Source organism: Myotis nattereri, assembly GCF_964212035.1.
Source record: "Myotis nattereri genome assembly, chromosome: 11".
Taxonomy (NCBI): Eukaryota; Metazoa; Chordata; class Mammalia; order Chiroptera; family Vespertilionidae; genus Myotis; species Myotis nattereri.
The window spans coordinates 2,684,883-2,706,612 of record NC_138086.1 but is presented as its reverse complement, the minus strand read 5'-3'; the positions used below and the strand labels follow the sequence as shown (position 1 = coordinate 2,706,612).

Genomic DNA, 21,730 nt, shown 5'->3' with positions numbered 1-21,730 from the left:
GTTTTTTGGAAACTTTTACTTTGAAAAATACATTATATGCACCATACTCTAGAGCAGCGATTTTCAACCGGTGTGCCACAAGAAGTTTGAAAATATGCCATACCTGACCGAACCCAGACCCTTCGGTCCACGGGCTGACACTCCAACCAGTGAGCCAAACCAGCCAGGGCCTAACATGCTTTTGAAAGATAATCATTTAGAAAGTAATTTCAATAGATGATGTATCAAAATATAATTTCTCCTTTCCAACTTTTTGTTTTGAAAAATTTCTAACACCCACAGTAGTTGAAAGAATCCTCCTATATAATAAAAGAGAACCATGCAAATTGACCATCCCTCCGCTATGCTCACCAGCCAATCAGGAGAGTATGCAAATTAACCCAACAAAGATGGTGGGTTAATTTGCATACACAGGCGCCGAGCGGCCTGGGTCCTGGGAACATCCTTGGGACCCAGGCCACTCCTGGCCTGTAGACCCGCACATAGGCCCTGAACAGCCGGGGTCCCAGAACGCCTCTGGGCCTATGGGCGCAGGCGCCAAGCGGATGTTCCTGCCCGGTGGCTGCTTGCGAATTCACCAAGCGGCAGCCCGGGTCCACGCCCCCCAGCCCAGCGCCCATCGCAGGGTGAACAGGCCAGGCCTCCCCTCATCGATAGCAGGGTGAACAGAACAGGCCTCCCTGTAATTGCTCGCAGGGTGGACAGAGCAGGCACGCCTCCCCACGATGGATACCCAGGCGAACAGAACAGCCCTCCCTGTAATTGCTCGCAGGGCGAACAGAACAGGCCTCCCCACGATCGATCGTGGGCGAACAGGACAGGCACGCCTCCCCACGATCCCGGGCGAAGAAGCCCTTCTGACCAGTCTGCGCTATGGACGTGTTTGGGTGGGTGGCGCCGAGTCTGGGACCTCTAGCCTGCAGCCACGGGAAGACTCCCTCTCCCCAGAGTTAGGAGCACCAGCCCAGGTCCTCCCAGCGCCGGGTCCTGACTGCAGGGCCGAGTTCCTGCAGGCTGGGGTTTGATCCCTAGGCATTAGCAGTAGGACACCAGTGCCTTTGTTATTGCTATGTGTCCGGGTTTTAATTGGACAAATGCCCTGCGTTCCCGGACGCCAGCTTAGCAAAATCTTTTAGGAGAAGAATTCTGTCTGGGTTTTCTCAAATTCCCTCAGCCACTACTCCTCTGTAAAGGTGCAGAACAGGTGAGGCCCCTTAAATCAAAATCAGAGGTCTCCAGCAACGGTGGCCTCTGTCATCACAGTCATTTGGACTGGATGGCATTTGAATATTTATCTAGGCACCATGACAGGGAACACACAAGCTCAAGTCATGATCTTTGCCCTTAAGTAATTAACAATCTTATTAGAGCGAGTGGATGATAAAAGCACAGTAATGACATCAGAATGTAAGGCAACAATACAGAGAAGAACAGAGGCAATTGCTATGATGATTTTCCAACAATTAGTACAAAGAGTATGTGCTGTGAATTAAATTAAAAAAATGTGTGTGGAAGTAGCTGCTTCATGAGTATGGGATCCCTTCCTATTTTAAAGGAAACTGAGTTCCATGTGAACTGTGTAATATGCTGTGATATCTAAGGCACAGGACAAGGGGAGGCCCTAACTGTACTATGCTTTGATATTTGAGTCATTCTTTATTGTTCAATGTGAATTATTTCTGCACACCTCAGTTTTGTAATAGTTAAGTTACTGGAATAATACAGCTTGCTATAAAATATTACTAGAAGAGCAAATGATCAGGTGACATTTATTGTTATTTTCTATAAATGAGCACAATCTCTGGTATGCTAAAGTGATAGGTATTATAGAAATATTCAGATAGGGAGACCTACAGGCTTGATTATAAGTGAGGCTTACTATCACAACCCAAATTTATTGCTTAAAAAAAAAAGCAGGGAGCCAACTAGAAACTGAACCAAATATAAGCCCTTGAAGGGCAAATGTAAATTGGATAAGCTTTGCTATTACAAGAGCAAGAAGAAAAAAATCAGATGGAAGAATGAGAAGCACATTGCATCCACTCTAAGCTGCTGTTAAAGAAAAAGAATGATATACTATAAAATACTTAATACAGATTGTAAAGAGATTTGTTCAAAGAGGATTTCCTAGAGTAGGTGGTATTGCAGTTAATTTTTTTAAATGTGAAGAGGTTAGCTAGATAAGAAAAAGGTGTAGGGGTCACAAATTGCAGAGGGTGCAGGCGGGGATGAGGGACCTCAACCCCCCCCCCCCCCAGCCCCCGTGCACAAATTTTGTGCACCGGGCCTCAAGTCTTATATAATAAAACCCTAATATGCAAATTGACCGAATGGTGGAACAACTGGTTGCTGTGATGCGCACTGACCACCAGGGCACAGACATTCAACGCAGGAGCTGCCCCTTGATGGTCAGTGTACGCTCCCTTCCTCTCTGTAAAAAATCAATAAAATATATTTAAAAATAATAATAATAGATGACTTAGGGCCAGAATATAGGTTAACTTTTCTGCAGAGTGGACATTGCAAGGATGGAAAGTCTTGATGTCTTTGAAGGAGATAACAGGCCCTTTAAAGAGAAGAGGCCCTCGCTGCGTTGCATTAGCTGCAGTTCATGGACCACAGCAGTTCGTACGCTGCGTTTGTGGTCCACACTCTTTCCTGCCTGTCTCTTAGTGGTGGTGCACTTTTCATCTCTGTAAGCCCAGTGCCAACATACTGTTTGGCACGTAATAAGGATTCAAAAAAAAGTGTGAATGACAGAAAATTTGCTTATTTTCCTGTCTGAGTCGGCCTCTTCCAAGGACATTCCGGTAGGAGAGCAGAGTGGCTCGAGCACCAACCTGAGGAAACGGCGATGTGTGCTATCAAATAAGTATGTGAATCCCTTTTTTCCTTTTTACAGGTTATTGCAAAACTGTAATGATGACAGTTTGAATGTTGCACTTCCAATGAGAATGCTTGAGGTGTTTTCATCCGAGAAGACTTACTTACCTGTTTTACAAGATGCTAGCTATGTGGTGTCAGTAATTGAGCAAGTTTTGCACTACATGATTCAGAATGGTAAGTGGTGGGCGGGTCCAAGCTGGGCTGAGCTGGGGCTGGCCGTGGGTGAGGTGAGCACACTTTCTTTGAGCATCGCCTGGGACTTGGCACAGTTGAGGGAGCATGTGCTGGTGGTCGCAGATCCTGACATCTGCCCTGTCTCCACCCAACCTAACATTTGGAAATGTGTTCAGTCTCTTCACTTGCATTTTCCCATCGCTTGTAAGTGAAGCAAGATAGTGTACATCTGCTGCCAGCCGTCCTCCTGGGCACACTGGTCACACGCTGTCTGCGGTGCAGTGGCCAGCCCTCCATGGCCTGCTGCACTGGGACGGGCAGATCTGCCAGCGGGACCTGTCCCACTGCGACGCGGTCTTGAGGCACCACCTTAGTTCATAGAGGAGAGGAAGACATGTGGTGTCTTTTATTTTCTTCCCAGCCTGCTGGGACAGCTTTGCACTGATGCTCTGAAGAGGATGGCCCTGGGGACACATCAGTGACATCATTTGGAGAAAGACTATGAAATGCATGTGATTTTACAAGGTTTATGATCAAATTAAATAGTATAAAATAAAGCAATTTAAAAATCGGATTCCCAGTGTTTCCTCAGGTAGAAAGTCAAATACTTCAGGACTTGGACTCCAGCGTATTAGTTAGCATTAAAAATATGTATTATAAGTTCTGGAAAGTAGTTCTTGCTGATAAAGCATAAGTAAGTTTGCTTTTGTTTGCTTGAAGTGATGGACTAATCTGGATTAAATCTAGCTAATTTAATCCTGATGTTAAAACTGTAAAAATTAATTTAAAGTCTTATACATCTCAACCTTACTGTTTGGCTTAGGTTTTTTTTTTTTTTTAAAAAAAAAGACACCCTTCTTAGTTTGCTATAAGATTAGGGAATTAGTTAAAAAGTAAATTGAAATTGATGGAATTTGATCTTTTAAAAAACTAATTATTGATAATCTGAAATGGTCCATTGTTTTCATTGGTGTATCTAGTATATTGATTTAAGAATAATCATTTAATTAGAATTTTTACTTTTCTTGTTTTCTAAAAATATAATGAAAACTAAAATACGCATTAGTTTGGAATGTGTCTAGAAATGGGAAATGCTTCAAAATCATGCACTGAAGCTGCTGCTTCTAGCTTCTTTGTACCATAGCCTTTCTTCAGCTGTTTTGGTAAATTACTTTCTGACATTATTCTATGAAATCTTAGCAGTCGCATTTCACTGGTCACCACTGTCTGTGAGGTGGTTAACAAAGGGGGTCTGGCGACAGAGCACCGAGTGGTCATTGCTTGGTGTTCATGACTTGAGTGCACATCTGGGTCCAACTGTTTTCAGGGGGCAAAGCCAGCAATGGCTGTTTCCCAGGTGTTCCTCTGCTGAGCCCTCCCTGCCACACTGCAGAGAGACAGGCACCTTATCTGAACCTCCATCAGCCTGGCCCACACTGTTCACCCTGTGCTGGTGATGCTCCAAAACCCCGCCCCAGCCCCCACCCCCCCACTACTTGCAGGCTCATCTAAGTCAATTCCATTGGCTTTTCGTTTCTTTTTTTGATTTTAGAGAGGATTGGAGAGGGATAGAAAGATAGGAACACTTTTTTTCTTTTTTTTCAGAGGAAGAGAGAGTAGGGAGAGAGAGAGGGAGGGAAATATCAATGAGAGAGAAACATCATTAATTGGCTGCCTCCTGCATGCCTCCAAGTGGGGATTAAGCCCCCAACCCCAGCATTATTCCCTGACTGGGAATTGAACCAATGACTCTTGGTTCATGTGTCACCACATAACCACTGAGCCACACTGGCCAGGCTCCAGTGGCTTTTCGATACGCCTGGTCTCTCTTGCCTCATGCTTTGAACTTTCCTAAAACCTCTCAAATAAGCAGGAGCTGGCCTCAGCGTGCCCCGTACCTCTCAATAAGAGGCTGTAGGCATGGCACTAGCGGCAGCCCACTCTGATTCATAGCTTGGTCTCTCCTGGGCACCTTCAAGCCCAACACAAGTAGCAGCCATCTGCAGGTTGCCTTGCAGCTCTTGCTGAGTGGCCCTGTGCAGGGCACAGGCAGAGGCTGATTTTGCACCTCCTGGGAGGCCTGAGAATCAGTACACCCAGTGGACAGCTTCAACCACACCAGATTACAAGCCTACCACCTCCACAAGTGACACATGCCAAGTGAAGACTCAGTGAGCACCAGCACCCCACTGAGGCAAGTCCTGCTCCACAGGGATGGCTCTTGCACAGCAGCTCTTACGTTATAGTTGCAGCTGTTCCTTACAGCAAAGTGGCCTGGGGGGTCAATTCCTCTCGATGCCAACATCACCCAAGGCTCAACTACAACAGGATGGTGCACACAGCTCACACCGGTGCGCCTAGAGCTCCCATCTCTGGTAACTGGGGGACTGAGCCACTGGGTCCTACAGGATACCTAGCCCAGGAGACAGCAGATCTTCTTAATACATAGAAACAAACCCAGGGAGACAGCCAGAATACAGAGTCAAAAGAAAATGTCACAAATGAAAGAAGATGAGAAATCTCAAAAAAAACTAAATGAAATGGAAGCAAGAAAACTACCAGATACAGAGTTCAAAACAATAGTTATAAGGACGCTCAAGGATCTTAATGAGAGCTTTAAGGATTTAGTGAGAACATCAACATCATAAAAAAGGATATCAGCCAGAAATGAAGGCTGTACTAACTGAAATAAAGAATAATTTATAGGGAATTAATAGTAGAGTAGAGGACTTCAAGAATCAAATCAAGAATTTGGAATATAAGGAAGCAAAGAATACCTAATCAGAAGAGCAAAAAGAAAAAAGAATCCAAAAATACGAAGATAGTGTAAGGAGCCTCTGGAACAATCAAGCGCCTCATGGGGGTGCCTGAAGAAGAGGGAGAGCAAGATATTGGAAACCTATTTGAAAAAATAATGACAGAAACCTTCCCTTACCTGGTGAAAAAAGTTGCCATACCAGTCCAGGAAGCATAGAGTACCAAACAAGATGAACCCAAAGAGGCCCACACCACGGCACATCATAATTAAAATGCCAAGAGCAAAAGACAAAGAGAGAACCTTAAAAGCAGCAAGAGAAAAACAGTCAGTTACCTACAAGGAAGTACCCATACGACTATCAGCTGACTTCTCAACAGAAACTTTGCAGGCCAGAAGGGAGTGGCAAGAAATACTCAAAGTGATGAAAAGCAAGGACCTACAACCAAGATTACTTTACCCAGCAAAGCTATCATTCAAAATTGAAGGTCAGATAAAGAGCCTCACAGACAAGAAAAAGCTAAAGGAGGAGTCATCACCACCAACCAGTATTACATGAAATGTTGAAGGGTATTCTTAAGAAGGAGGAGAAGAAAGAAGAATCTATATTTTATATATATATATACACACACACACACACACACACAGAATAGAAACAGACTCATAGAAACTGATCATTTTGACAGGTGCCAAATTGAAGGGGGGTTGGAGAGGTGGGTGAAGGAGGTGAAGGGATTTAGAAGTACAAACTGGTCATAGCCCATGGACACAGATAGTAGACAGGTGAAGGCCTGGAATGGGGTAGAAGATGGGTAAAGGGGGAAATGGGGACATCTGTAAGGCTTAACAATAAAATAAATTTATATTTAAAAAACCCACAAAACTACCTGGAGGATGTAAGAGACAAATTTTTTAAATCCCAGTATATGGCTCTTACTTGGATCCTGATTCAAGCAAACTAGTTAAATAAAATTTATAGCATGAGACTTGAACACTGGCTATTTTTCATATTAAAGAATTGCTGTGAATTCATTTTAGCTGTGATCATGGTATTTTTAAGAAAAATAAAGTCCTCATCTTTGGCAGCACATGGACACGGTCATGTCTTGGATTTGCTTCCGATGGGTGGAGGCTACCTGATGGATGGGTTGACCATCGTTAATGCTGGACAATCAACAGTGCATGGAGTTTATATCATTTCAGAAACTTACGTACTTGTTTATAAAGTTTTCCGTAATGTTGAAGAATTCACTAAAATTTGGACTGATTAGAGTTTTGTAAAAAGCATTTAAAAACTGACATGTTATTTTCCTCATAGAAGAAAAAGCACCACATTTTAAATATGTGTTTTTCCTTTTTTTTTTTTTTAGGGTATTATAGATCTCTCTATTTGTTAATTAACAGCAAGCTTCCATCAAGTATTGAATATTCTGACTTATCTCGAGTTCCTATAGCAAAAGTTTTGTTAGAGAATGTCCTAAAACCATTGCACTTTACTTACAACTCCTGTCCGGAGGGCGCCAGGTAAGAACGGGATCGTTTTTATTTCGTGATTTCACAAGATCTGTGTCTAACTGTAACTTTGACACAGGGTGCTATCTTGAATAATAGACTTGGAAGTCAGATTTTTACTTTACTAATGTGACTCAGTTTAAAGAAAAATGTACTTCTCTCTGGCCTGGACCCTAACGTGAATTGATCGTTCTGAAGACCTGGTTATTTTCCCGCTTTCTGGAAGCTGCCAGAGGTACAAAGTGGTGACAGCGTTTCCTGAACAGGGAAGACACCGCGTGGAGTTCACGCAGACGGTCCGCTGGGCCTAGAGTGCTTGGCTTAGAGTAACAACAGGCTGGTTTGGAATTGACCCTCGGTTAGCTGTAACCCTGGATTTTATGAGCAGCGTGCTGCGATTTTATTAAAAAGCGCACATTTTTACTTTGTAGGCAGCAGGTGTTCGCGGCCTTCACGGAGGAGTGTTTGGCGGCCCCTTTCACAGACCAGATCTTCCACTTTGTCATTCCCGCGCTGGCGGACACCCAGGCCGCCTTCCCCTTTGAGCCCTTCCTGGACGCGCTGCTGTCGGCGGAGAGCGGCGCCAGGGCCCGTGGGCAGGCACCCTGGCTCTTCTACTTTGTCCTCACCGTCGGTGAAAACTACCTGGGTATGAAGCGCAGCTCCGTTTACCCGCGCGCTTGCGTGGGCAGTGCTGGAGGGTGGGCCAGGAGGGCGGCGCAGGGCGCTGTGGCCGCTGCGGTGGGAACTCCTTGGAAGGTGCACGTGCCCAGGGCTGCCCTGCACAGTGTCGGGGGAAGTGCCCGCACGGCCCTGACGGCAGGGCCCACACTTGTAAGGCACACGGGTTACCAGGATCGTTGGTGTCAAGTCTATTCGGGAAGCATGTGCGTTCGCGGTAGCTCCCTGTGTGCTAAACTTGTAATGTCCTAGATTATAGCACCTTCCTCTCTACAAACTTCTGCCATGAATGTTAGTCTTTCAGGAGGTTATGGTTAGCCACGCCTCGCGGAGCGTAAGAAAAGGGATACCTGGTTTCCAGTTTCTTCCGGCTCCGCGTTAATTCACTGTTCCCGGACTGTCTCAAAGGGACCCTCTCCGAGGACGGCCTGCTGGTGTACCTGCGAGTCCTCCAGGCCTTCCTTGCGCAGTTACCCGTCGCACCTGCCGGGGCCAGCTGCCAGGACTCCGGCAGCGACTCAGAAGAGGAGGGTGCGGAGGGCGACCAGCGGAGGAGCACGCCGGTGAGCATTGCGGGCCGTGGGCTACAAAGTTCTTTCGCTCGGTCCATGAGGGCGTGTGTGCATGAAGCACTCAGACTGTCCAGGTCAAGTCCCTCGCCTCCACGGCATCGCACTCCTTTCCCAGACGTGGCAGTCCTGGGTTAGAAGTCCACGAACAGGCCTCATGGCGGCGGGGCTCTGCTCGGAGTCTGTGCCCAGTAGGGTTGGGCTGCATGTGAATTTCGTTATTGCCAGAGGTGAAATGGTTGGGCGAGAGGGTGTGCTCAGGAGGTACACGTGCTGGGTGCCAGGCACTTGTCTGTTTTTATACGAATTTTTAATAACAGCTTTTTTGAGATGCACTTTTCCATAATATTCACCCTTTGAAGTGATGTACAATTGAGTGCATGTTTCCTTCCGTGTAGTAGCAGTGCCGGGCGGCCCTCACCATGACCGCTTCTAGAACATTTCCTCCTTCCAGAAAGAAACCCTGACATTAGCATCGTTCTCTGTCCCCTAATCCCCAGCCCCTCTGAGGGGAAAGGTTATGTTTCTTCTTACCCTATCTGGTGAACACCAATCAATGTCTTGGCCATTTCTGCCAACTTTATAGATAATAAATGTGATAATTTACCCTAAAATGAACTTTAACTTCATTGTCACACTTACCTCCCATTTCTTACCCAGCACTGTTTACTATGTATTTTCAAGGGATAAAAAGCTATACATTACATACACATAATTTGTGTCTTACTATGATATGTTTGCCACCGACCTCTTTTTCTCCTAATTACACACTTGAAATGCTTGAGGTATGGCTCTAGTAGGCTTTGCATCTTTTCCTGTTAGGTTACTATGAAGCCTAATCTCAGGAAGGGTACGAGGAGGGTGGGTCAGGGCATAGATGAGGGGCATCTGTCCAGACTCAAAACTCTGCACCCCAAAATGAACTTTGTTGTGTGGTCCAAAATGAATTGGGATCCTGTAGATGCTGTAGATAAACTTATTTTTAGACGACAGTTTTTTAATACTTAATGACCTTCTGGAGAATCCCGGAAACTATCATTTTATTTACGTGCAAAGTACTTTGTATCCCCGTGAGGAAGAGGCTGTGGCATATTGGTGGAGAGCCCCTCCTCACTGTGCACAGACAGAGCAGCAGGCTTGCCGCTCGTGCTTACACGTCTGACACTCACCAAGTGCAGTGTGCGGTGTTACATCTGTGGGAGTGTGCTTTTAAAATGCCCACACAGAACAGTAGCACTGATACAGCACTCTTGTTCTAGCATTTTTATTAGGTACATCTTATTTAAAGAGCCAGGTAGAATGTATTACTTTTATCTCTAAAATAATGTTTTATTAGGTAGATTATTATAAGTTACTAGTATATCCATCCAAGCTTTCAAACAATACAGTCAACAATGCCTAATCTTTTATATATACAGGGTGTCCCAAAAAATGTATGTACAGTTTGAATAATTATTCATTCCAGTAGGTTAAATATGAAAATAAAGAAACATCAATTGAGCTATCAGCTGTTAAAGTATGTGTCTATTTTTGGGGTCACCCCGTATATGCTTATATTTATATAGGTATATATATATACACACACACACACACATACACACACACACACATATATAAAGTATGTGTACATCTTTGGTTAATACCCCAATTTGGTAACTGTGCAGAGCATTAGCTCAGGTTTTATTCAGTGAATCAGATCTTTTAGAGAAATCAAGATATAAAAGAATAGATTTATGTATTTTATTTCATTCTTTTAAATAAGTTCTTTAATATTCTGTTTTGCTTAAGCTGATCTCTCAAATAATTTAAAATAGAAATTCTATCAATATATTTTCACAGGTATGTGCTTAGTACAATGCAATCTAAACATATGAAATGCTTTTTCTAATTTTTTTAAAATTGATTTTCAGAGAGAGGAAGAGAGAAACATCAATGATGAGAGAGAATAATCGATTGGCTGCCTCCTGCACACCCCATACTGGGGACCAAGCCCAAAATCTGGTCTGTGCCCTGACCAGGAATTGAACCGCAACCTCCTGGTTCATAGGTTGATGCTCAACTACTGCTCCACACCAGCCAGGCGAATGAATTTCTCTTGAAATGTAATACTGAAAATACTGTCACATCAGTAGGCAACACTGGATAGTCACAGTTCCTGTGCTGTTGTTATGCTGGTCAAAATTGGTCCCTAATACAGATGTGACTATGGGTGTTCAGATTCCTTTAATGGATACATGATAGAGATCTTGGTGTGTTCATAGTGATTGGGTAATTTTGGATACTGCCTGCCTTGTACTTTGATTTGGACGAAAGTGAGATTTCCTGTGTGTCTGTCGTGTAGAGGTGAGTTCTCGTGGTGCATCACTAACGTGGAGTCACTTCGGGTGTGTTTCAGGCGGACGGGAGGCTGTCGTTACCATACATAACAGAGGAGTGTCTGAAAAAGCTGGACACGAAGCAGCAGACCAACACGCTGCTCAACCTGGTGTGGAGGGACTCGGCCAGCGAGGAGGCCTTCACGCTGATGGCCTGCATCTGCCACACGCTCATGGTGCAGCAGCGGATGATGGTGCCCCGCGTCAGGCACGTGCGCTTGGTGCAGGCCCTGATGAGCTCTGCAGTTCCCGTCCTGTCTCTGCTTGGCCTGAGTCTGCTGATCCATCGCTGTTTTCCTGTAGCATGTGGTTCAGGATAGTCTACTGTCGCAGCATTGCATGGAACATGAAAGCCAGTTTTCTTTTCTAAACCAGTTAGGACTGTTTGAGTCCTTTTCTTGTCCTGTGAGGCTCTGAGGTGTTCTGGAACATGTTCAGAGATGAAATCATTTTTCTATCATATGAAAGGGGAGTACAGTCCTAGCCACCCATTTTAATATGTTGCTGTGTTGTTTTTTTAATCTTTTTTTTTAAATATATTTTTATTGATTTTTTACAGAGAGGAAGGGAAAGGGAGAGTTAGAAACATCGACGAGAGAGAAACATTGACCAGCTGCCTCCTACACACCTCCCACTGGGGATGTGCCCGCAACCAAGGTACATGCCCTTGACCGGAATCGAACCTGCGACCCTTGAGTCCGCAGGCCAACGCTCTATCCACCAAGCCAAACCAGTTTTGGCTTAATCTTTTTTTTAATTGATTTTAGAGAGAAAGGAAGGGAAAGGGAGAGAGAACCATTGATGAGAGAGACATCACTTCAATTGGCTGCCTCCTTCACACCCCTACTGGGGATGGGGCCTGCAACCCAGGCATGTGCCCTCACTAGGAATAGAACCAGTGACCTCTTGTGCATGGGACGACGCTCAACCACTGAGCAACACTGGTAGGGCCTAGCCACTCATTTTAAAAGTTGGGCTCATGCCTGCAGTTATAGACGTAATATATGACATCTTTTTCAGCTTTTTCATCTACTCTTTTTATCAGGTTGCCTTGACAGTTTATTCTGGCATTTTGAGATTTTTGGTTTTCAAAACTTTGAAATAAAACTTTTTAAAAAAAATATATTTCTTTATTGGTTTCAGAGAGAGGAAGGGAGAAGGAGAGAGAGAGAAACATCAATGATGCGAGAGAATCATTGATCGCTGCCTCCTGCATGCACCCCACTGGAGATTGAGCCCACAACCCAGGCATGTGCCTTTGGCTGGAATCAAACCTGGGACCCTTCAGTCTGCAGGCTGACACTCTATCCACTGAGCCAAGCCGGCTAGGGCTGAAATAAAACTTTTGAGAGGAACAAAGCATACAAATTAAAATGGCTAACTTGTGCTAAGATAACTGACGGTAGTCTTGAACTATTCCCCCCCCCTCCTCCATTTTAAGGGACAGTTTAGCGGTTTCTTAGGGACTTAACAGAAAGTTATTTAATGCAATACAGTGCAAAAATATGTGCAGATCTAGGAAGTGAGGGACAGGTTCCAGGTGACCTGCAAGGGTCCTGGGCTGGTGTCAGGTGATGTATGTCACCTTTATAAAGTGCTCACCTACACTGGAAAGAGCTGCTGCCGCGGTGAGGAAAGCATCTTTGGAGTGGAGTGTGTGCAGGGACATCGGCTGCAGAAGTTGCCATGTAAACACTGATGTGGCCAGCTAACTAGGTGCTGTCTTAGCTGGCTGGCGTTTATTACTGCAGAGGGAGTCTGATGCCAGGAGGCTGTGGTCCTCCATTAGGTGATTAGCTCCCAGGGCTAATTGCGTTAGAGCCGGATGTGAGATCTGAGGGCAGGCGCTGAGCGTCACTTGTGTTTTTTTGTAGCACAAAGTCCACCGGTGCAGGCAGGGGTGACTAGCTCTGGGTCCAGAGTGAGCCTCCTTCCAGTGGGCTTATGTGTGGTCCTGGTTTACAAGTACAGCACCTGTTTCCTCCAAGAAACTGCTCCAGGAACCTATGGATGGCTTAACTATATTAGGCTTTAAGTATTTAGAATGTTTTTCATAGCTCATGAAAGAGCAAATAGGCTTACCTTAATGGCTGTAGATTTTAACTGCTTTCAACTTTTATTTATTTATTGACACACAAAAGTTTATAGTTTATTAATCGTCTCATGAAAAATCTGCACAACCATCACAGATAAAGTCACCGAAGAATCTTTACTCCTTCTGTAGTTCAAGCTCCAGCTCACTTTTTGCCAGCACCAACGTTGGCCTGTGCAGTCCCCCTGACTTTCTTCATTCTGTTCTTGCGTTCCTTTCTCTGTTTTCTTGAGGTCTTCTTCTTCTCATATAGGCCATGTCTTGCAAGTCTGTGGGTTCATTTTTCTCTGCGTAATCCAAGGAGTCATAAATCATGCCAAAGCCAGCGGTCTTGCCACCACCAAAGTGGGTTCTGAATCCAAACACAAAGATGACATCAGGTGTGGTCTTATACATTTTGTCTAGTTTTCCCTGAATTTCTGTCTTGGGTTCTGTTGCCTTTCCAGGGTGAAGGACATCAATGACCATTTGCTTCCACTGAAGTAGTCTGTTGGTCATGAACTTTCTGGTCCAGATGGTTACCGTGTCATTCATGATGAAGGTTGATCTTCAAGCAGCCAGGGAGGAAAAGAGCTGTTTTCAACTTCTAAAAAAAATCCTCACCCAAGGATATGTTTATTGATTTAGAGAGAGGATGAGGGAGAGAGAGAGAGAAACATCGACCAGTTGCTTCTTGTACGAACCCCAACCAGGGACCAAACCCGCAACCTACGTATGTGCCCTGACCGAGAATGAACCTGAGACCTTTTAGTGTATGGATGACACTCCAACCAACTGAGCCACAACGGCCAGGGTCAACTCTTTTAAAAGGTGTTTAGCCTGGCCAGTGTGGCTCAGTGTTTGAGCATCGACCTATGAACCAGGAGGTCACAATTCAAGTCCCGGTCAGGGCATATGCCCGGGTTGTGGGCTTGATCCCCAGTGGGGCATGCAGGAGGCAGCCGATCAATGATTCTCTCTCATCATTGATGTTTCTATCTCTCTATCCCTCTCCCTTCCTCTTTAAAAACTCAATAACAATACTTAAAAAAAAAAAGTGTTTAAATCAGGGTTAGTAGATTCTCAGGCACATAACTCTCTCTCGAGTCCTTTCAGGCTCACTTCCATCCCTCTATTTCCAGGGTTGGGATTTACAGTTTTAATCTCTGTTTAACACTGATTGTTAGGCTGTATGAGGAAATGTGGAACAGCCCAGGCCAGTGTACTCAGTGGTTAGAGTATGCATTGAAGGGTTGTGTGCTCAAGCCCCCGCGCTGGTTGGGTGTGCGCAGGAGGCAACCAATCAATTTGTCTCTCGTGTCGATGTTTCTCTCTCTTTCTCTCTTTCTCTCTTTCCAACCCTCCTCTCTCCCACTCTCTCTTTAAAAAAAAACAACACAACACATCAGTGGCCTTTGCTGGTTTGACCCAGTGGTTAGAGCAGCCGTGGGCAAACTATGGCCCGCGGGCCAGATTCGGCCCATTTGAAATGAATAAAACTATTGAACAAAAAGACCGTACCCTTTTATGTAATGATGTTTACTTTGAATTTATATTAGTTCACACAAACACTCCATCCATGCTTTTGTTCCGGCCCTCCGGTCTAGTTTAAAGAACCCATTGTGGCCCTCGAGTCAAAAAGTTTGCCCACCCCTGGGTTAGAGTGTTGTCCCTTGGACTAAAAGGTTGCAGGTTCAATTCTGGTCAAGGGCACATACCTCAGTTTTAGGCTTAATCCCGGACCCTGGTCGGGGCCCATGCGGGAGGCAACCAATCCGTGTGTCTCTCACATCAGTTTCTTTCTCTGTGTCTCTCCCCCTCCCTTGCATGCTCTAATAATCAGTGGAAAAAGTATCTTCAGGTTAGGATTAAGAAATTTAAAAATATGTTTATATACATATATATATGGAACAGTTTCCAAGGTGTGTGTTTAAGTAAAAGAAAGGGAGATCCGGACCTTGGGAACAGTAGCCTACTTTCTGTGTCAGAAAGGGGAAAGGGGGACTGTGTCTGTCCCTGTTCACACTGCTCTGTCTTCCTTGTCTCACCTGGACACCTAGCTTGTGGAGATGCCCCACAGGCTGCCAACAGTCCCAGCACCCAGCCATGACTCCATGGTCCCCCACACTCCATGATGTTGGCCCTCCTGACCCCTCGCACCTGTCACCCCCACAGACCCCATTCTCATGAGGTTCTCCTCGACCCCTTGGCTGCTCCTCCATGGCTCCTCTGCAGGCAACCTCTGGCACTGTGTCAGTGTTTCCTTCTCTGGGTGATCTCTCTCTCACATGTGGCTTCCTCCCCCTTTGGGCTTAGACTCCTCTAAGCTGCTACTAGGGCCTGTCCTCAGACCCTGCACATGCCAGGACTAACCAGTCTCTCCCCAGCCTGGGTCACAGGACCTGTCCTCACACCCCTGCACATGCCAGGACTAACCAGTCTCTCCCAGCCTGGGTCACAGGGCCTGTCCTCAGACCCCTGCACACACCAGGACTAACCAGTCTCTCCCCAGCCTGAGTCATGCTGGGGCTGGTATAGGGAGCCCCTGGGAACATGGCCACTGCACTTTAATTAAAATCGGAGCACAAACCCAGTTCCTTGGTCACATTTGCCATATTCCACATACCCAGTAGTCAGTGTGGCGGTGGCTTAGGCCATTGTCATCGTTACAGAACATCTTGCTGGAGTGCTGGCCTGGCCTTGAGGCTGAGGCACCCTCCCTCAGCGACTCCTGGCATGCGCTCAGACACCATGACACGTGAGTACTGCACATTCTGTCACGTTTTGCCTGACTGTCTTGTCAAAATATAACCCTAATTATTTCACTCTTGCTTAGACACCAACCAGTCAAGTCCCTTTGCATCCAGGGGAGCATTCCTACTCCTTAGCTCACTGACATGTGGAGAGCCTTCCCGACTGGCATTTGGGAACTCTCTAACTTCATTTCTAGCCATAAAATACTTTGTCTTGGCCATGCGTCCTTACTGCATTCTCCTGATCCCAGGTGCTGGCTCCGGCCTCTCTCCTTGTTCCCACACTGGTCTGTCCAAGATGCACCTTCTTCCTCCTCATCTCACCTTTCTTGGCCCAATTGTAGATTCATGCTCAGGTCACCATCTTTCAGAAGCCTTCCTAAGTTTATAGACTGAGATCGCTCCTCTCTTATCCAGTGAAATTGTCATTTTATGGTAGGGACTTCCTTTTAGATCGCTCCTCTCTTATCCAGTGAAATTGTCATTTTATGGTAGGGACTTCCTTTTAGAGGGAAGATTTTAAGGAGTTACGCTTTACATTTAAGGTGGGTAGATGGGCATGTTCTTTGGGGGTTGGCTCTTTTGTTCTGTTGTCAAAAAACTTAGACTTTTAAAGGTAGTGTTTTAGGGATCAGAGCGGTTGATATATAGCGATTTGCCTATAGTTTTCTTGTAAATACATCACATCTTGAGGCATCACAAATCATTTTATTACAATATGTGCTTGATTTTTCTACCAAAAATGAATGGAATGAGCCAACTTACCTGTGAGCAGTCAGTCACTCTGATGTAGACAGTGTGTGTCCTGGGGCTGCGCGGGACTCCACTGCTGTCTCAGCGCCGGGAAGAACGGTGGTAACGGGCTCTGCGCTCTCAGTGTGCCGGTCCATAGCTTCAGTCGTTGGGGACAGAATGATTGTGCAGGTTACTTCAGTGAAGGCAAACACAGGGTTATGTTTCCTGTTTACGTTTCTGTAAACACATTTTTATAGTGTTTTAGAAGAAATACTGAGGAGGTACCTATAGAGAGAAAGTTGCTTTTTTGCCTGTGATTTTATTTTTTCTTTTATTATCAGTGATATTCTCAGTATAATCAGTAGATTTAATTGGCTCTTGATTTATGTTAAAATTTGCATTGTATTGATAGGTCAAATAGAATTCATAAGGGTTTTGTTTGTTTTTTGTTGTTGTTGTTAATCCTCACCCGAGGATATTTTTCCATTGATTTTCAGAGAGTGGAAGAGAGAGGGAAAGACAGACAGAAACATCAATGTGAGAGAAACACATCGATTGGTTGCCTCCTGCACGAGACCCAACCAGGGACCGGGCCAGGGAGGAGCCTGCAACCAAGGTATGTGCCCTTGACCAGAATCAAACCCACGCTCGTTTGGTCTGTAGGCCAACGCTTTACCCTCTGAGCCAAACCGACTAGGACCAGCTCATGAGTTGGAAGTCACATTCAGATGGCAAACTGGCGGTAGCTGCTGACGCCCTGCTCCTTAGGAAGCCGACTCAGCATATAGTTTGTAGTGAGTTTTCAGCTGCTCAGAACTTCTAAACATTGTGAATAATTGTTTCATAGGAAATGCGCGTAAACCTTGGAAAAGCCTACACAAAGGCAATTTAAACTCTGTTTGAAAAATCATGTTAAGACAAAGTAAGGGGGGAAATCTTAGGGAAGCAACAGGTGGTGAGTGCTACTTCCCCATTAGCTCAGCCTGCAGCCTAAGCACAGCTCCTGTCTGTGTCTGTTCATCTTAAAGTGAAAGGCACTCAGTTGTCAGGGAAACGGTGCTATCTGTTTAAACTGGGTGTGGATTTAGCGCTGGAATGCTCAATTAACACAGCTGTGTGTCTAAAACTTATCTTCTAGTCTAACTGCTAGTTTGTCTGTGAAATAAAAGTATTTAGCAAGTTGCCTGTAACAAATATGTCTTAAAGTTTTTATTGTCATTAAGGAAACTTGGAATTTATTTTTCATCTTGCATTAGTGAGAGGTGAAATGCATTTTAATGTTGCTTTCCCAGCAAAGGACATCTGCAGCAGGAGATCACTGGGTCAGGACTGCATCTGTAGCTGCAGGAGTGGAGGAGCCTTGGGTGGCTGGCTTGTCCCGTTTCTTGTACCTGTGACAACCTGCGTACAGGGAGCTCAGGATGCCTTGCTGTCCCCACCTTTCCTGCCTGTGTGCAAGCTGCTGTCCTCTGCATGTCTCTTAATAACTTTAGTGGTCCCTGCAGGCAGTGGCCTGAGTTAGAAACAGTCCTCACAGCATTGCCCTATACCAGTGATGGCGAACCTTTTGAGCTCGGCGTGTCAGCATTTTGAAAAACCCTAACTTAACTCTGGTGCCGTGTCACATAGAGAAATTTTTTGATATTTGCAACCATAGTAAAACAAAGATTTATATTTTTGATATTTATTTTATATATTTAAATGCCATTTAACAAAAATCAACCAAAAAAAATGAGTTTGCGTGTCACCTCTGACACACGTGTCATAGGTTCACCATCACTGCCCTATACTGATTACTCATGGGCTTGTCTCAGTCAAACAAAACCTAGTGGGTAGTTGTTTGTTTGTTTGTTAGTATTATTTTTTAACTAGGGGCCCAGTGCACTAACTCGTGCATCTTGAAAGGAATTGTGGGCCCCTCTTGCCACGGTTCCCAATCCCCTGTCTACTGGTAGCCTCACTCCTGCCACCGCTGCTCCCACACGCTGATGGCACTGGCCTCGCTCACACCCACTGATGGCACAGAGAGATTGGGGCTGGCACCAGTAGTGGGTGCGAGTGGGGCCATCGCCGTCAGCGGGTGCAAGTGGCAGCTGCTGCCCCATTTGCCCCTCAGGAGCAGGGGGAGGTGGAGAAGCCCTCAGGGAAGATTGGGGCCGGCAGCCACCACTCACATCCACTGACAGGGCTGGCAGCCACCGCTCGCATCCACTGACTGTGCCGAGCGATCAGGGCCAGCAGTGGGTACAAGCAGCGGGTGCGAGAGGCAGCTGCCAGCCCCAGTCACCCCTTGGGAGCAGGTGGAGGTGGAGAAGCCTTGGTCTGGCGCCCCCGCTCACCTGCTCCAACATCCCACTGCGGCCAACGCCCACCATGTTCCGCATTCAGCCACCTGCTGCCGACGCCTGCCATTTTTTGCTCATACCCCCTGGTGGTCAGTGCACATCATAGCGACCGGTTGTTCCACCAGATGTCTTTATTGCATTATTTTACTTAAAAAAACACACAAAAAACCCTTATTGTCAAAAGCATTACATATGTCCCTTTGTTTTACCCCTTCTAGCCCACCTACCCCCCAGGTCTTCACCATTCTATTGTCTGTGTCCATGGGTTTATGCATATATGCATACAAGTCCTTTTTTTTAATCTTTGTTCTTGAGATTATTACAGATGTCCCTCTTTTTTCCCCCCATTGCCCTCTCCACCTAGTTCCCGCCCCACCCCAGGCCTTCGCCACGCTATAGTCTGTGTCCATAGGTAATGTATATATGCATTCAAGAACTTTCTTTAATCTCTTTCCCAACTCCTCATCCCTTCCCTCTAGAATTGTCAATCTGTTCCATTTCCATGCCTCTGATCCTATTTTATTCACCAGTTTATTCTGTTCATTAGATTTCTTATTCATTTATTTTGATTTTTAGATTCAGTTGTTGATAGGTATGTATTTGTTGCCATTTTGTTCACATTTTTTATCTTTTTCTTTTCTTCTTCTTCCCCTTCTTAAAAAATACCCTTCAACAGCCTATATAATAAAAGACTAATATGCAAATCGACTGAATGGCAGAACAACTGGTCACTGTGCTCTCAAAGGGGGAGTGCTGCTCAGCCAGAAGCCGGGCTCACGGCTGGCGAGCGCAGCAGCGGTGGCAGGAGCCTCGCCTGCCTCTGAGGCAGGTGGACATCCCCTGAAGGGTCCCAGACTGTGAGAGGCACAGGTCGGCACACTGAGGGACCCCTTCCCCCTCAGTGCACGAATGTCATGCACTGAGCCTCTAGTTTCATTAATACTAGTTTGGTGGTGATAAACTCCTTTAGCTTTTTCTTGTCTGGGAAGCTCTTTATCTGACATTCAGTTCTAAATGATACCTTTGCTGGGTAGAGTAATCTTGGTTGTAGGTCCTAGCTATTCATTACTTTGAATATTTCTTGTCACTCCCTTCTGGCCTGCAAAGTTTCTGTTGAGGATTCAGCTGACAGTCGTATGGGCACGCCCTTGTAGGTAACTAACTGCTTTTCTCTTACTACTTTAAAGTGTCTCTTTGTCTTTAACCTTTGGCATTTTCATTATGATGTGTCTTGGTGTGGGCTTCTTTGGGTTCCTCTTGTTTGGGACTTTCTGTGCTTCCTGGACATTGAAGTCTATTTCTTTCACAGGTAGGGGAAATTTTCTGTCATTATTTCTTCAAATAGGTTTTTAATATCTTGTGCTGTCTCTCCTTCTGCCACTCCCATTATACGAATGTTGGTAATCTTGAAGTTGTCCCAGAGGTTCCTTATACTATCTTCATACTTTTGGATTCTTTTTTCTTTTTGCTCTTCTGATTGGGTGCTTTTTTGCTTCCTTATATTTCAAATCATTGATTTCTCAGAATCCGCTACTCGACTGTTGAATTCCTGTATATTATTCTTTATTTCAGTCAGTGTATACATAATTTCTGACTGGTCCTTTTCCATTTTGTTAGAGGTTTCTAGAAGATTTTTGTTGTTGTTGGTTTTGTTTTGTTTTTATTTATTTTTATTTTTTAAAGTTACATGTAGTAAACCTTAATATTTCAAGAAAAATGATCTTAAATATAATGTTACATGCAATAAACACCAATTATTCAAGAAAAATGACCTTACATGTAATAATATTACATGCAGTAAACAATATTTCAAGAATAAAAAGATTTTAAGTATAATAATATTATGAAAATTATACTAACATAGTATAATATCACAAAAGTTGTAGGAAATATTAAAAATCTGAAAATAACAGGATTACATTCTAGAATATTTCCCCCCCTCTGGCTCTATTTTAGTTCATCAGTTTATTGGCTTCATTATATTCCAAATAAGTGAGATCATATGATATTTATCTTTCTCCAACTGGCTTATTTTGCTTAGCATGATGCTTTTAAACTCTGTTTTGTCAGCTATGAGTATTGCTACACCAGTTTTATTTTATTTTCCATTTGAATGGAAATTTTTTTCAATCCCTTCACTTTCATCCTGTGTGTGTCTTTTGCTTTGAGGTGGGTCTCTTGTAGACAGCATATACTTGGGTCACGTTTTTGTATCCATTCAGCTACTCTACACCTTTTGATTGGAGCATTTAATCCATTTACATTTAGGTTTATTATTGATAGGTACCTATTTATAGCCATTTTAATTCTGCATGGCTAGGTTTCTCTCTCTGTTTCTTCTTCTCAGGAATCCCTTACAGCAGTCCCTTTAGCATTTCTTGTAATGCTGGCTTGGTGGTGATGAACTCCTTTAGCCTTTTTTTTTTTTTTTTGGTCTGGGAAGCTCTTTATTTGACCGTCTATTTTGAATGATAGCCTTGCTGGATATGGTAATCTTGGTATCAGCTCCTTGCTTTCCATTACCTTGAGTACTTATGCCATTCCCTTCTGGCCTTTCTGATGAGAAATCAGGTGTCAGCCTTATGGGAACTCCTTTGTAGGTAACAGTTTTCTTTTCTCTTGCTGCCTTTAAGATTCTCTCTTTGGCCAAAACCGGTTTGGCTCAGTGGATAGAGCTTCGGCCTGCGGACTGAAAGGTCCCAGGTTCGATTCCGGTCAAGGGCATGTACCTTGGTTGTGGGCACATCCCCAGTAGGAGATGTGCAGGAGGCAGCTGATCGATGTTTCTCTCTCATCGATGTTTCTAACTATCTCCCTTCCTCTCTGTAAAACATCAATAAAATATATTTTAAAAAAAGATTCTCTCTTTGTCTT

General features: G+C 44.7%; 1 protein-coding gene and 1 pseudogene across 2 annotated transcripts in view; one reads left to right on the top strand and one right to left on the bottom strand.

The window, feature by feature from the left end:
* The window catches only part of UBE3C (ubiquitin protein ligase E3C), a 113,668-nt gene that overhangs the window by 26,921 nt on the left and 65,017 nt on the right, over window positions 1–21,730 (top strand). Inside the window, exons 6-10 of the mRNA XM_081101867.1 lie at window positions 2,903–3,060; window positions 7,186–7,339; window positions 7,759–7,976; window positions 8,417–8,571; window positions 10,973–11,160. Coding sequence (XP_080957993.1) covers window positions 2,903–3,060; window positions 7,186–7,339; window positions 7,759–7,976; window positions 8,417–8,571; window positions 10,973–11,160 — 873 coding nt within the window. The remainder of the gene's footprint in view (window positions 1–2,902; window positions 3,061–7,185; window positions 7,340–7,758; window positions 7,977–8,416; window positions 8,572–10,972; window positions 11,161–21,730) is intronic.
* LOC308526676 (small ribosomal subunit protein eS24-like) lies at window positions 13,089–13,611 on the bottom strand (annotated as a pseudogene). The gene has a single exon. The product of its transcript is annotated as a small ribosomal subunit protein eS24-like (transcript).